This window comes from Phoenix dactylifera, chromosome 6, assembly GCF_051530095.1.
Source record: "Phoenix dactylifera cultivar Ajwa chromosome 6, Ajwa_hap1_PhDact_Kaust_v1.1, whole genome shotgun sequence".
In the NCBI taxonomy this organism is placed as follows: domain Eukaryota; kingdom Viridiplantae; phylum Streptophyta; class Magnoliopsida; order Arecales; family Arecaceae; genus Phoenix; species Phoenix dactylifera.
The window spans coordinates 28,061,281-28,076,816 of NC_143195.1; the positions used below are offsets into that span (position 1 = coordinate 28,061,281).

The following is a 15,536-nucleotide window of genomic DNA, read 5'->3' on the forward strand; positions in this document are numbered from 1 at the left end:
CGGTGGATGGTCAACGAGGAAAGCTATGAAGGTCTAACTACTAATCAAGGTTAGCCAAACTAGTACCAGAAACCCATGCCGGTTGGCTCTCAGTTCGGTACAAGGTGAACGCTGTTCACCCCGGTTCAATAGACCATGATTCAAGCCTTTTAAAGAGGTGGAGGGCTCCGAACTAATTCAATCTGGTGCGAGCCCCGAGTGGTTCGTACCGATTCCGCTCCGAACCATCCAGTTCAAGATGGTTTAGGAGAGATTTCAAAATTTAAGGCCGAACCGATCCAATTCGGTTCAGTACAGGGTGAACCAAGCAATTCGGCCCCATTCGACATACCTTGTTGCAAATAAAATTTCGTATTTTCTATTATATTTGATATTCATATTGGTTTTGGTTTGATATGAAAGTTGATTATGATTTATGAGCAATGCCTTCAAAGCATTTGATTTCAACTTTCAAGAGTGTTAGATTTATAAATATTTGTCTACAATATTTTTACTGCCTATAGATAACTATTTTTCCCTAGATATTAGCTAATCTCAGTTTATTCATGGATCGGGACGCCCCACTATCCCGCCCCATCCTAACGGCGATCCCAATCATGCATCCCAGTAAATATCCTCCATCTCTCTCTCGTTCTTCTTTCCTTCCTTTCTTTCTTTTTCTTCATTCTTTCCATCCTTCCTTTTTTTCTTCTACCTTCCTCTCTTTCCTTTCCTTTTTCTTTCATTTTCTTACCCTTTCCTTTATTTACTTTTCCCTTTTTCTACTTCTTTCTCTTTCCTCTCTTCCTTTTTTTTTTCCTTCCTTTCTTTCCTTTTCTTCCCCCTTCCTTTCTTTCCTTTTTCTTCTTCTTCTTTCCTCATTTTTTCCTTTTCTTCATCTTTCCTCCTTCATTCCTCTATCTTCTTCTTTGCCCACGTGGATGGATTTCGGTGTCCTGACCCTATCCCAATCCCGTTTTCTCACAGGAACAAGGCGAGACGGCAGAGATGTCCCCCATCCCGCCAAGACTTAACACCTTGCTTATTATATTCATTTTCTTTTCCATATTTGAACAGCAAATACCTTTCTCGTATGCTTTCTATAAAATATAACATGATAGTATCTTCTCTATTATTTTTGCCCCTTCGTGGTGGAGTATTAGGCATAATTTGTACTTCAATAAAAGATAGCCGAAATATGTTCCCCTATGAAATTTTCTAATATGACACAATTTTTATGATAGTCAATAACAGCAAATCAGTAATGTGTTAGACATTTTTTAGGATCATTTAACTCAAATCATTCTTTTATTTCCTTATATTAGATGTCTCTTTGATTATACTAATACCTTGGTCGGTATGATTCATTCAAAAATTTGTTAATCTAAATTCATCAATCTAGAACAACTACATCTAATTGGGTTTGTTAATATTAAATTATTGGGCTCTTCTATTGGAGGACATTTTCATCTGCAAATGTTTACTCTCCCTGACTTGAGATCTAAGTGTGCAACTTAGCCATTTCAAATTAACCAACACAATTCATCAACAATTTTGGCTTAATCTATTTTATTTAACATGCATTATATGGGCTTTTGGCTAGTATGGTATAAGCATATGCATACATGATACATATATATATAATGTTTCCTTTAGCAAATTTTTGGAAAGAAAAATGACACTAGTAATCGGGTAAACTCCAAATGCAAGCGAATAACCAGTAGTAATTTTTTTATCATCTATGGCAGTTATATTGTATAGCATGTCCGGACCTCCCTACATGAATCTGGAACTACTACATTACTTTCTTCTGCATGCTTTGATTATGAGTGTCTTGGTTTTGATTAATCAACTTGATGTATCTTAAGTATTACGGTATGCAAATTGCCAAAAGATATCCTTCTAAGATTATGCACCAGCTTCAGTCCTTAATTCAAAAACATTTGATATCAAAATGTCCTTAATGTCGGATTATGTGCCAGTTTGCAATTTCAGTCCAAGTTATAACCATCGATAAAATAAAATTTCAACATCTCTCTAGAGCATGCTTTAAAGTCATTTCAAATTGCACGGATAGTTCCGAAAGCAAAAGCTATAGTAACACTATATAGAGCACAGAAGTTTACAAAAGAACCAAGCTGCAAGTAATTGTAAACATTATAGGTCAGGAAGCTTTCACTGATATCCAAACTAAAACAACAAATCAGCCAAAAAAACTGAATCAAGCTGCCCACCGCACCATGAAAGCATTGCTATTACACAAACGGCATATCTACTTCCGCATATAAGCCAATTACCTTTAGCAATGTAGAATGGCTCGATACCAAAGAGATCTTCTGAATGCAAGTCATTGCAGAATAAGTTATCTGTGAGCTTTAGAACATCCCCCCATCCATAATTTTCAATTTTAGACAGCCGTGAGTCAACTAAACTACAATCAGACACCTGCTGTATCAAAAAAAATGATTATCATACCACCTATTTAAACTGTGTAAACTACAAAACAAAGGAGGGAAGACCAAATCCATTATTTGTTTCAGATAAACAACCTAAACCATAAAAAATAATTAAGGATTAGCACAGAAAGAAATGCCCCTAAACATATAGATTTTAGGAATTTGGCTTCTTAGCAATTGAAACTCCAAAAAAGAATATAACAAGTGCAGAAATTGTGGGGAAATACAGGAGCTATTGATCATGGTGGGCCTACATGAAGAATTAGTTCAAGTCCATACAAATAATCTGATGCTTGCAGTGATCCCATGGCCCAAGGCTCCAAGCAACCTTCAGGATATGTTATGGATGACCAGGCAAGAATAAGGGAGTAGATTGGGATAAAATCAGTCAGTCATGTAGGATAAAGCCAACAGATATTTTAGTGGGATAAAGTGGAATTAGACGCTTCAATTACTTTGACTAATTAGGACGATACAAAAGAAAGCATATCATGATGAAATCCATAGTCAAATTTGAATAGGGTGGATGTAAGGCATATGCACCAAAAAAGGTGATAACTATGAGTTAGTAAAGTTATATAAAAGAAAGCAATAGTGTTGCCAAACTTATCAATGGGAAACAAAACGAGCAAAGGCAAAATAATATAAATAAACCAAGAAAAGAATGTAGTAAACAGATGGGAAATTTAAAGTGAAAGTTTGCTAAAAGAGGGATAAAAAAAATAAATGTATGGAGTACTAAAAGATTGTTGAAAACTTTTAATGGTATATCCTTTGTTGTTAGGATAACAGGAAGGCTGGATAAGAAAGAGGGCACCAGATTGGAATCAACTGGAACAGAAGTAGTTGGACCAAGCAAGCCATGATAGAAGTTATGAACAAGAATTCAAGTCCCGGTGGGATGTCCTACGGAACGTTGGAACGAAGCACTATCCCAAATGCTGCGTCAGATTGTCCAACCATCATCACAGTATCCCACTCCGCACATCCAGAGACATTATGTCAGGACGGGCCAGCATGGCGACATGTCCTGTTTCAAGGAAAAACCAGAATGTCCCTGTCCCACAGGATTTGAATCATTGTTATGATGCCTCCACTGACTAGAAATTTACCCTTGATAGAACTGAATGGATTAGGATGGACAACTAGAGCAAAAATTAATATAAAGATCTAAAAGTTGCTAAAAAAGCTTATATTTCCATGTATCCTTTGCACCAAACAACATGAGTAGCTATTAGCACATGTATACTTCAAAATGCAAGCTGTGCTTATATCCACTAAATATATGCATTTGATATGGTTACTGTCTAATACCTATTTAACTCTCCTATGTTCAAAATTAACAAAAATGCACCAGTTACTTCCAGAATACATCTAGGAGGCTTCCAGATACAACTGGGGAATTATATGGGTGGCAGGGGGTGGTGGTCTAATAATGGCTGTTCCCATCTCGATAACGGGCATAATAATGGTAATTCTATCCTATGTAACATTGATGTGATTGTTTACATTCAATGTATTGGAAGATAACTTATTTGACTAAGTCTTTAGATGCTGATATTATTTTATGGAATATGAGTTATGTTATTGAGATAACCCAATATGCTTAATTGATGATTTTTCACATGTTAATTTAAAAAAAAAAATCCATCTAGTCATCATCATAATTCATCTTATCTCAACCTTCAATATCTACTGTATTAGTGTTATCTTGTATGTAGACATTCTTCGTAATTGGGTAGCCTATCTTGTATGAACAGAAATTAGACCAGGGGGAACTCATAACATAATCAATACCTTTAGTTCTTTCAGAAGAAAAGACAAAGAACGCTCTCTTAACAATTTAGCATCATTTTTGGAAATACTTGTCCCTGCAGAGTAATTAAGATTGCAACATCAACAGCAAAGAATAGAAGTTTAAAATATGATCTACAACAAAATTACAACAAATCAACAATGATAGACAAACAAGAAACAGTAATTACTAGACAGAAGTACACGATAATAGAAATTGAAAGAGATGGATACCACAAGTATATGTACAAGCCACACAGTTCACCATAAAATAATAATAATAATAATAATAATAATGACAGGAGTCACCGAATGAGTGCCACATATACTTCCCCAGGAATAATTTCCCCATGATTACATATCTTTGTAAATCAGATCACCAAAAACAGCATTAAGCAAAAGCATCCTACATGTGCCCAAAATAGGATAACCGGACACACCAAATAGGTTCACTTTTTTTCCAAGTACAAATAGTTTTATGTGATTAGCATGGAGCAAGCGCCATATATTATCCACCAAACATCCCATGCCAATAAGAGATAAGCATGATAAGAGGATTCAGCGACTGTTGGACACCATACCTTTTGCAAAGAAAAATTTTCCGCCTATCTCAGAGTAAACTACTCTACCCTTATGATGGAGTATTTTGCTCCAAAGTAAAGAGGATTATAGTTATATCAACATATTTACTCCTAGACAACTTATTCCGCAACCAAATGCAGCCTAGAATGTTCCTTTAACTTCATCCAAACCAAGGTTACCCGAACCAACCGGTTCAGAGCGTACCAAACCAAACTGATCGGTCACCAGCACGGTTCAGCCAGTCCGTTGGATATATAAAGGGCAAAGCCCTCCCCCATTTGCAACTCCCTTCGCTCAGTTTCAAAGCCCTAATCGCCGAAGCCCTCTATTCCTATCGAGTCGACAACAACGATCTATGACAATGTCCCCAACCAAGTGAGCCTCTCTCTCTCCCTCCCTCTCCCCCCCTCTCGTCCCCATCGCTAGATCCGAAGCTCTCGAAGCTCCCTCATGGCTCGAAGCTCCCTCATGGCTCGAAGCTCCTCGGCCTCTCTCCCTCCCTCTCACTTTCCCCCTCCCTCTTCCTATTATGATACACCCTAGAATGGCAAGGTACAGACCCATATCGTATTGAATTGATCGCCAGCTGGTATGAGTCCCGGTATTGGTTCAACTGACCTTGGTCCAAACAATCAACAATTTGAAAATCAAGTTTTCCAAATATTAACCTGTACTCTAAGACATAGATTAGATTGACTGATTGTTGAAATACATATGTTTTCAAGCTAAACAAGCTGATATAGGGTAGTGCTAGCAGATAAAAACAGTTGAAAGAAAGACTCCTGTAGAGACGTGTTCGATATTTTTTTCACCAAAGAGATTTTGCCTTATTGAACAGGCAAGGGTCTGCCGAAACCATTTGGATGAACCATTATAAAACTATGATCATAAAAAAATAGCAGATGAATCTTCATTATTTACATATACTATAAATTATAGAATAATTCTACCCTATTATAAATCCGAGTCGAGCTAGCTGAGTACCCATGAACCATATACTCATAAAATAAATCCTCGCTTTTCCTGTCTCTACCTACTTCTCACTATGAAGTATAACACATGACAAAAGTGCGTTAAATATTTGTATATCAAAGTGAAAATATTGTTATCAAAGAGATACATTATTTTTCTAGATAATTAACCCCCCCCCCCCCCAACCAAAAAGAAAAAAAGAAAAACAAAAAAGAGAAGAAAAGATCTCACCTAGATGCACAATCAAGAGTAATTCACAAATAAAGAACAAATCCTATACATTATACAAGAATAGCAAGCTTTTTAGGGCACAAAACAAGAACTACAATGGCAGTGGCGAAGAAAATATCTAAGAACTATATGATTGTTTACGATAAAAACAAGAATTAAAAAGTCAGTGGTTAAGAAAATACCCAAACTTAGGCCATCTAGTAAAACGAGGAACACCCCGTGTATGAATGCATATTCAGATCCAAGACTTCCCTCAGTCACATTTATAAATGAAATCCAGGACAGCAAATCTCTCACTGTGAGTTGCCTCCCAGTTTGCAATTGATTGAACCACTGTTACAGAAACAGATAGAAGAAAGCTGATTGTTGGATCATATGAGAATAAGGAGAAAAGAATAAACAATGAGGCCATAAGGTATCTTTTCTGGAGGCAGGTACAGTGAGACTACATGACTAAAAGCACTTATATTAAACAAACAACAAGATAACATAATAATAAACCAAGAAAAAGTTTCCCTAACATGCAGTTATACTAAGGAAGCGAATGTTCTCTCCAACTTGCAGCCTGCTGATTAGGACTTAGGCCTCAAGTAAATCCTTCTATCCAGTAAATTTTACATTTTTATTGACCATACTTGCAATAAGTGCAGTAAAACAATACTAGATAATAAATGAAAGCTTGATCGTAAGTAAATCTTCCAGTATTCATGAAAGAACACATACACATTAAAAAATGCAGCAGATAAGTATTACAGAACAGTCATCTCCAACTCTCATAGCAAGATCCAGGAATATATGGCATTTAAGAAGTCATTTGGACAAACATGACATTATGCTGATCATATGAACAACTAATATGCAATGTTGACCTGAAATTAGAAATTGAAGTGACATAACAAACAAACAAAATGTTACATACCTGACAGAAATTTAACATACAATCTGCTAAGAACGAGAGTTCTGATTTAATGAACCTGTATCATGAATCAAGGAACAAACAAATTCATCTCACTCTTCCATTCAAATAAAGAGAAAAGGGAAAAAGAAAAGAAACAAGAATAAGAAGGACCAATTCAACAGGATCCAATTCATCATAAGAAATATGAGGAAGAGAAGTGCTAGACCTACAAACACATATAGGTGAAAACCACTAACACACAGCATAAACTACACAACCTCCATATCGATGCAGACCCTATATCCACTTCATGCAGGATACATATATAAAGTGGGGAAGGGCATGGTCTTGCTGCCTATTGGCGCTTCTCATCCACAAATGTTTGTAGGTTCAGACTCTTCAAAACTTTGCACAGAAAGGATGCACATACCTCTCAATGGCAATGCTCTTAAGTTCATTAAAATCATTAACAGGAGGTACCCATATCTCAGTAAATCGATTTCTCAATGCTGGAGAAAGCTCCTTCTTCCCATAATCACCTCCCGGATTCATTGTTGCAAGAATGAAGAAATTAGGATGAGCAGTTATCCTCTCAAGAACAGAGCCCCCTTTCTCAGCTAATGACTACAAAAATAGTAGCTTGATTAGAAGAAAGTCAGGAAATCGGCAACCAATCAAGGAACAACTTCAAAGGAAGAAGTTTGGTACACTTTAAAATCTTCGAAAAATCCCAAAAGCATACAGTCAAAAACATGTGATGTTGATTAAGCCATAACAGTTGTAATATAAGTATAGCAATTAGCCACCTTACCAATCATCCAAGATAACAAATTAAGCATCTAGAAGCACTATTATGGATAAGAATTTGAATCACGTGAATTCAATAGGGGCCCAAAATGGTGTGAGCTTATGCCCTTATGTCGATACACATGTTATGCACAAACTAATCATGACTTTCCAGAAAGCATGTGGCTTTTATGGTTTACAACTTTACATGCACTTATGAAAGTTGAAGATACACCTTTCAGAATGTCATCACTGTCAGATGGAACAAACAGTGGTAAAAAATACAATACAGTCGCTTGAAATCAATGCATGTGAACTTGAAGAAGAGTGCAGTAAAGATGAGGAATTCTAATTGAAAAATGATAATCCAGTGAAAATAAAGCATGTATAACAAAGGACAATCTCATAAGTGCTGACAGTAAGGAAAATAACTATTCTTTTAAGGGAGAGTAATCTCAACTTTAGAGTCTCAGCACTTTCCAAGATCAGTCAACAATCAAATCAGCTAAAGAAACTCTCTTAAAATAATTGAAACAGCAGAACAATGGACAAAATATGATCTTGAATCACACAACATTAAGGCTAAAATTGGTGGAAGCAGACAGGGAAAAAGAGAAAGGAACGGCCACTAAATAAACCTCAATTAAGTGATGAGAAAGATTTACAAATTTAACGCAAAGCATTGGATAATGAAGAATTGTAAATAAATACTTAAAAAACCCAGGGAAAAGGCTTGTTATCATCAAAACCAGAGTGGAATATATTCGTATGTCTTTGTACACTACTGCTTGGCTTGCTCTCACTTTCGTTTAAGTTTCAATTTTTTCTTATTTATAATACTTCAATACAAAGTTCTATCTAATAAATAACAGACAAACTACAATGTGGGAGAGAAATGGGCAAAAATGCATTTCAAGCAGCGATAATATGATTCAGCGAAAGATTAACAAACATGAGACCTTGATAATATATGTTAGACATTGGAATTTTTAGTCTGGATTCTACCATATATTAATATCAACAGGTAAGAATTAGGATCTAGGGAGCTGCCAACTGTTTCAATGAGACCTCACAGCGCACCTATATAAGAAAAAGTATTGGCGTACAAAACAAAACAAACTAGGGTATGCCGTACCGGCCCGGTACGGGCCGGTACAAACTGGTCCGGGCAAGGACCGGTACCAGAATAGCGTGGGATCTGGTACCGGGAGCTTTTTATTGAAAAATCGACCGGTACGTACCGATCCGAACCGCCATCGATACGCCGACTGGTACCGGTACGGCGAACCTTGGAACAAACAATCATTAGCATTGAATTTTTGAGGTACATCATGATGTAACTGAAAGAGTGATTGACCAAAGCAAAGAAAATGACAACAATCTCAAAGAACGGATTTGAGATATACTAGGAAGGTCAACTACGGAGACAATTTCTTTGCTGTGAAGTTTACAAGATGTAATTTAATGGGCAATGAGAAAGGTGCCCAAACCACAGCAAACATAGATAGCAAGTAACGAAAATCTAAGTAAAGTTGTTGCTCAACAACTTAAATTTAAGTTGCAGTAAGTTAAAAGGTCGGCACTAAGCCTATACTTCTTCAGTAATCATAGATAAACTGATTGCTAACACAAGTGAAGAAGCATTATAGTTGTTGGGGGGCGGATGGGGGACCTGGAACTTTAGTCCCACATTGGAAGAGTAGCGGAAAGGATTGTGCCTTATAAGGAGGGGCCACCCCTTTCCTTTCCAGAGGGCCCCCTTTGGGATAAAACCTTGAGGGCAGCGCAAAGAGCCGAAAAGGCCCGACGCACCCTAAAGAGGAAAATACCTCTACTGCTGAGCTGCTCCAGCACCTCTCAAAATGGAGAGGATCCTTTTAAGAAGGACAAAGCCGTGAGGAAAATATTGCCCATTAAGAGCTGCACACAACACGCGTCGCGCGATACATACGCACCTCCCCAAAGCGGACAATACCTCTGATCGGGACGCAGTCACTTTCCCGCTCTAACAATAGTGTACTGTGTACCTATAATATACCCTTGAATGCTAAATAAGTAAATGGCTAAATGCTAATTCTAGATTGTAGAGGAAAACCTCAGCCCTTTAATTCACTAGAATGAAAACAAAAGGATAGGAATGGCATACATGGATATCACCACCACCCCTCCCTACAAAAAACAAAAAAAAATGAAGGTCAGCATTTACGAACAAGACCTACTTTGGTTATAATAATTGATTTGCAAAAGAACTATATCCAGCCATGAGGCTAAAAAGGTGCTTCTAGAGATGATGCGACAGATGTATGCTTGGTGATCCAAATGATAATTTTGTAAAACAGCAAGAAAGCCCACAATGCTATATGGTTCAAAAATATTTGAGCAAGCAAGTGCTTAAGTAAACATGATGAATGTTGCACTGGTGGCAGTGCTGGGGAGGAGGAATTGAATTGTGTGGATGGTGCTGATTAAGTAAATTAATCATAAAATGAGAGAAAATATACACAAAGGAAAAGAGATTATACGAGCTGGCTCAATTGAGGGCAAAATGACGGAGCCAAATTTGCCCATACCATAATGTACTGGGCATATCATACCGCATTGTACTGAATGTACCATAACATACCAGACCGATACCAAACAGGTACACCGTACACAGTCTTGTACCATTCTGGCACTTAGTAGCCTCCTCGTCTCGTACCGTACCATGTACCAGCACTGTAGTAGGATGGTAGCAGTAAGGGATCCGGTATTGAGATGGCAAACCTTAAGATGGAGAATTGATTAAAATACTTAGACATGAGTAGGGGTTGAAAAGGATGTGCAAGACCTAGAAAGATTTGGTATTAAAACTTAAGACAGCCGAAAAGGCAAGGGAGAAGCCCAAGCTAATGCAGAAACTATGAAAAAAAAATTGTAAAACTCATAATAAGATTGGAACACAACTCAATGGCATGCAAGGATACAAGAAACCTAATCCAAACCGCCAGGTTCACCTCGTACCGAATCGGTACTACTTTTCAAAAAATAGCATGAACCGCTCTAAAGAAAAACGATTTGAACCGGTTCGCCCCCCCTACCCCCCCACCCCCCGGACACCCACCCTCCTTCAATATCTCAAATGGCTTAAACGATAGTTTGTCGAACAAGGATAAACTAGCTAAACCGCTACCGTACCGGTAGCTGATCGGCATGGGCCCCAGTACCGATTTGGCTAACCTAAATTTAGACAAGACTTAACAGTTATATAGTAATACAAAAGTTCCAAAGACAAAAACATCTGATGTTTTATGACCAAAAAATTCAAATGAAGCCAAGGAAACATCCTCTCTTTATATGAAAGTTAATAATAGTAACTTTCATGTACTTAAATATGAAAAGATTAACATGAAAAATCAAGCAATAATAAAAAGCAAAGACTAAACAGTATCTACTTCCAAAATATTCTGTTAAGCAATACCTTCTCATTTGTAAATTTAGCAAATCCATAAATAATTAGAAATTATAAAACACACCAAAATATACTTATGTGAAGATTATGTTTCCAAGCACAACTTATAGTTTTACAAGTTACATTTAAATAAAAGCAGGTCTTCTTCACATACTGAAAACTAGATAGAACATAACAAAATATGGTCTTATCATACTAATATTAATATTTGTTTTATCAAAATAGTGCATAAATAATCAGGGAATTATCAAGGTGAACCACATTAACTGGTATTCACACAACGAACAAATGAGAACTTCACAAATACCAGTTAATCTTATCTAAGCTCACTCATAACTTAGATTTCATTTACTTGGACACAGAATCCAGATTTCCAGGAATAGAGATCAGTCTTTTATAGAATTTTGATTCTGAAAACAAGTACAAACAGGCTTAGTCAATTTCTCTGCTTAAGGGCAGTAATTTGTCAAGTTAAATCAGTAGAATAAGAAAAGAATTCTTTTGTTGGTAATGAATCATACTAACTCTTGTCCTATCAATGTCATATTGTTAGTAGACAGAATCATAACAAGACGACTTCTGTCTCCCTCCTATATCTGTTAGAAGTAAATTTATTTCCAAATAGAGGAAAAACCCACCAATTTCCTTTCAGGTTCTAGAACACTGTTCAGCCGTTCAAGTACACTATCATCAGCCAAGGAAATTTCATCCACAAGAAAAAGATCTCCGTCCTTCATCGCTTGCACAAGTGGTCCATCCTGCCAAAGGAATATGGTTTGCCACTTCTGCTGCAGCTGCAACAGATCCAGTTTTATTTGCTCAAATGCCTCAACATCTTGTTGAGTGACATCAGGATGCAACGGCGCATGTTGATTGTAATTATTAAGAATTTCATTTAGCTGACTTATAGTCATGGAGCCTTGTGATATGTCAGAAGATAAAGCCTGCATGACATGAGATGTACATGTAAAGAAGCAATATCCTGGAAGGTTTAATTGCTGTAATCTTTCAAAGATACCAGAAAAAATTAAGAGAACACATACAACATTTCCTGCAAAGTGAAGGAAAACTTTGGATTGCTTCACCCTCACAATGCCATGTTTGAATTCCATAACTAATCTTGATCTATCTCGCACTGGATAAAACCCCTGGTAAAAGATAGAACATGTTCAGATAGTAGGAGATGTCATACAAGCAAGCATTTGAGCTTCATCAGACTAGTGGCCCAGACATCAACAGAAACGAAACTTAAAAGAATATAAAGAAAATATAGAAAATGTGAAACTGTGAATAAAATATAAACACACCCCAATAAAGTCTGAGGTCTCAGTGTACTGATGGCAATTCAAAGTGTGCAATCTTGCCCTCAAAACAATGCTCAACAGCTGGCAAACAGTGGTCTTCCCACCACCAGTTTCACCAACAAGAAGGACAGGTTCACGTAACTTGTAGCACCGCTCAACAAGAAAATATAACCTCCACATACTTTTGGTCCATGTAATACTACAAAGATTAACAAGATATGATGATGAAATTTAAAACAGCAGAAAGAACAAATGCACCAAGTATGAAATTAGAAAATCAAACTCACTTTCCAACGTTCTCTTGTACTCCTGGAATCCTAGAGAACTCAAAAGCAGCATCACCCTGGCCTCTTTCCTGCATTCAAAAAGAAATATAATATAACAATGATATTTATCAACTTAGAGCATTAAGTCATCAAACAAGGAACATGCAGCGAACATAATCATTGCTAACAAACAACAGCAACAACAACAATCCTAGACCAGAAATATATAGAAATCATTTTGCATGAATACTAACTCATTGAGACACATGCTTAAATGGAATAGATGGTATTTATATAGAAATCATTTTGCATGAATACTAACTCATTGAGACATATGCTTAAATGGAATAGATGGGCAATAACCATCAGCGAAAATAACTAAAGCAATAAGGAAAAAAAAAACTTAAACCATGAAACGGATAACCCTCTCAAAAAGCAATGTTGCAAGATAAGCGAACAAATTACTAAAATCAAAAAAGAGAGTGAACAAATTTCTCAACATAGAGCAAAGAAGGAACGGTAACACCCAAAACATCAAAGCAAACCACCTCATTGAACAAGATGACACTATTCCACCACAAGCTAAAGAACTGCCAATACAAGTTGGCTATATATGCAGAATAAAAATTGCATGATGGATATGCTCATTTGCTTAGTTCAACAGGATTATTACATAGTATTACTGTTATCAACCAAAAAGCAGATCAATCAGTTTCTATGTAATGATGAGCAGTATCTCATACCCTTAAACCTCCAAAATTATACCAATGAAAAAACAATTTAATAATTAGTTGGAATGAAATGAACTAATATGAAGCATGTTTGGCCAACAAATTAGATTTACATTAGAATGCAATAGAGAAAAAAAGTAGCAGTTCATAAAATCAGAGAACATTTTTCCAAAAACAGAGTAGGAACAAATGACGCACCGCTTTGTACAAGTCATCCATTATCAGTTTCACATGAAGGCACCGCTCCACAGTTTCTCGGACAACATTCTTCTCATTTTCATCTCTCAACCTTTCAGCAAGAAGAAGATATCCATCTCTTGCCAAATCTTCATAGGATTTCCCAAACAACCTGAAACGATTGGCCCATCGAAACAAGTCTCGTGGGGTGATGAAACCATGTTTTCCAGCAAAGACTTTACTATTTTGCCTATGCAACTGCAAAGCCTTCATAACTTCAACCATTTTTGTAGCATAACTTGCAGGTATCTTGCATCTATTTTCTAAAATGATGGTCAATTCATCTTCTGGAATTTCATCAACATGTATCTCCAAAAAACGATTGCGAAAAGCTCTAGACAACATTTTGCGCCCGCCATATAATGTAGGTGGGTTTTGGGTGGCAAAAAGCATAAAATTAGGGTGCGCAGACACAGTTTCTTGAAGTTCAGGTACAAAGAGTTCCCTGTTATCATCTAATAGCCGATTTAAAGCTTCCAACACATCCGAAGGAGCAAGATTTAACTCATCTAAAACAATCCAGTGTCCCTTGCGTACAGCCTTTACTAATACACCCTCTTGAAACTGAAGTGTCCCAAAAGAATCGGTAATATAAGAGCCAAAATACTCCTGCAAATCAGTGTGCTCGTGATTGTTGATGCGGACAAATTCATGACCAGTAACTGAAGCAAGATACTGAACAAGGCTAGTCTTGCCGCTAGATGTGGGACCCTGTAGAAGAACTGGGTATCGTTTAATATAGACTGCACGTGCAAGGTTCTTGAGATGCTCCCTAACACTTCTAGTAAGAACATAATTCTCGATGAAAGTAGCAGAGTCTGAAACATTTACACATTTTGATTTTTCAGAAAAATAAGCATCAAAAGGAATACTGGGAGGCACCGTCCCACTTAACAAGTATGACACTATCATATTGTTCATAATTTTTGCACTGGGGCCATCCAATGAAGTAAGAAAGAACATGCAAAAGCCATCATAAAGGGCTCTTTGGAAGCCAAAGTTCCTCTCTGCCCTTTTAGTATATTCCAGTGCACGAGCAAGGGATCGCAAACTGAACTGTGGCTTCTGGTTAGCCCCATCCTGCAGCCTCTCCTCAGATTCACTTTTGGCAGCTTTGTAAAACCGTACAATCCTGCTAGACATATCTCCCCTAGTGTTTATCTCATCCATATATTGATTAACAAAAAGAGTCAGATCCTCATCATCCAATACATCATCAACAAAAGATTCAGTAAACCTGCTCCTGAAAGAATATGGCAGTTCTCGCTTTCCAGCATCTGTTGCAGGATTCATGCAAGCAAATAAGCGGAAGGAAGGATGGCGATCTATGTAATCAATATCCCCCCTTTCAGTCAAACAAAGTGTACCCTTATCTCCATCTAAAACACCACTTATTCTCTGTAATGTTTCTGGTGGAGCCAGATTTATCTCATCAAGTAAGATCCAGTGGCCACTTCTTAAAGCAGTTATAAAAGCTCCCTCCACAAATGTGAATGACATGCCTGCAGCAGCACCAACTTGCTTAAGAGCAGTGTTAAGTCTCAAAGAAAAGGACACCCAATCTTGAAGTACATCTTCAGACAAAGGCCTCTTTCTCTTTGAGCCACAGCCAGAATCAACCCTTTTACAAACACGTTTATGAACAAACACAACTGATTTTTCAAAGGCATGTAGTAGCTTTTTCCAGTTCTTTTCTATTGCATATATCTCATAATGACGAAGCAACGCTTCATTATCCTATTTGCAGAAGGTAAGCATTCATCAAAAAAGTAAACACTTTTTTCGTGTTAAGAACAAGTTAACAAATTTTAGCAATAGAAAGACTAGCCGGGCACATATTTTTAATGATATA

General features: G+C 37.0%; 1 protein-coding gene across 3 annotated transcripts in view; it reads right to left on the minus strand.

Moving 5' to 3' along the window:
- LOC103715404 (midasin-like protein) overlaps window positions 1-15,536 on the minus strand; it is a 77,455-nt gene that overhangs the window by 36,853 nt on the left and 25,066 nt on the right. The window contains exons 17-26 of one of the 3 annotated variants that reach the window (XM_088723578.2): window positions 13,646-15,421; window positions 12,738-12,805; window positions 12,454-12,649; window positions 12,190-12,294; window positions 11,785-12,090; window positions 7,343-7,536; window positions 6,934-6,988; window positions 6,197-6,347; window positions 4,233-4,306; window positions 2,277-2,424 (exon numbers count right to left, since the gene is read on the minus strand). In XM_088723578.2, the coding sequence (XP_088579704.2) occupies window positions 2,277-2,424; window positions 4,233-4,306; window positions 6,197-6,347; window positions 6,934-6,988; window positions 7,343-7,536; window positions 11,785-12,090; window positions 12,190-12,294; window positions 12,454-12,649; window positions 12,738-12,805; window positions 13,646-15,421 (3,073 nt within the window). Of the gene's footprint in view, window positions 1-2,276; window positions 2,428-4,232; window positions 4,307-6,196; window positions 6,348-6,933; window positions 6,989-7,342; window positions 7,537-11,784; window positions 12,091-12,189; window positions 12,295-12,453; window positions 12,650-12,737; window positions 12,806-13,645; window positions 15,422-15,536 lie in introns of all 3 variants that reach the window. The other 2 variants (XM_088723577.2, XM_088723579.2) reach the window with 2 other exon arrangements.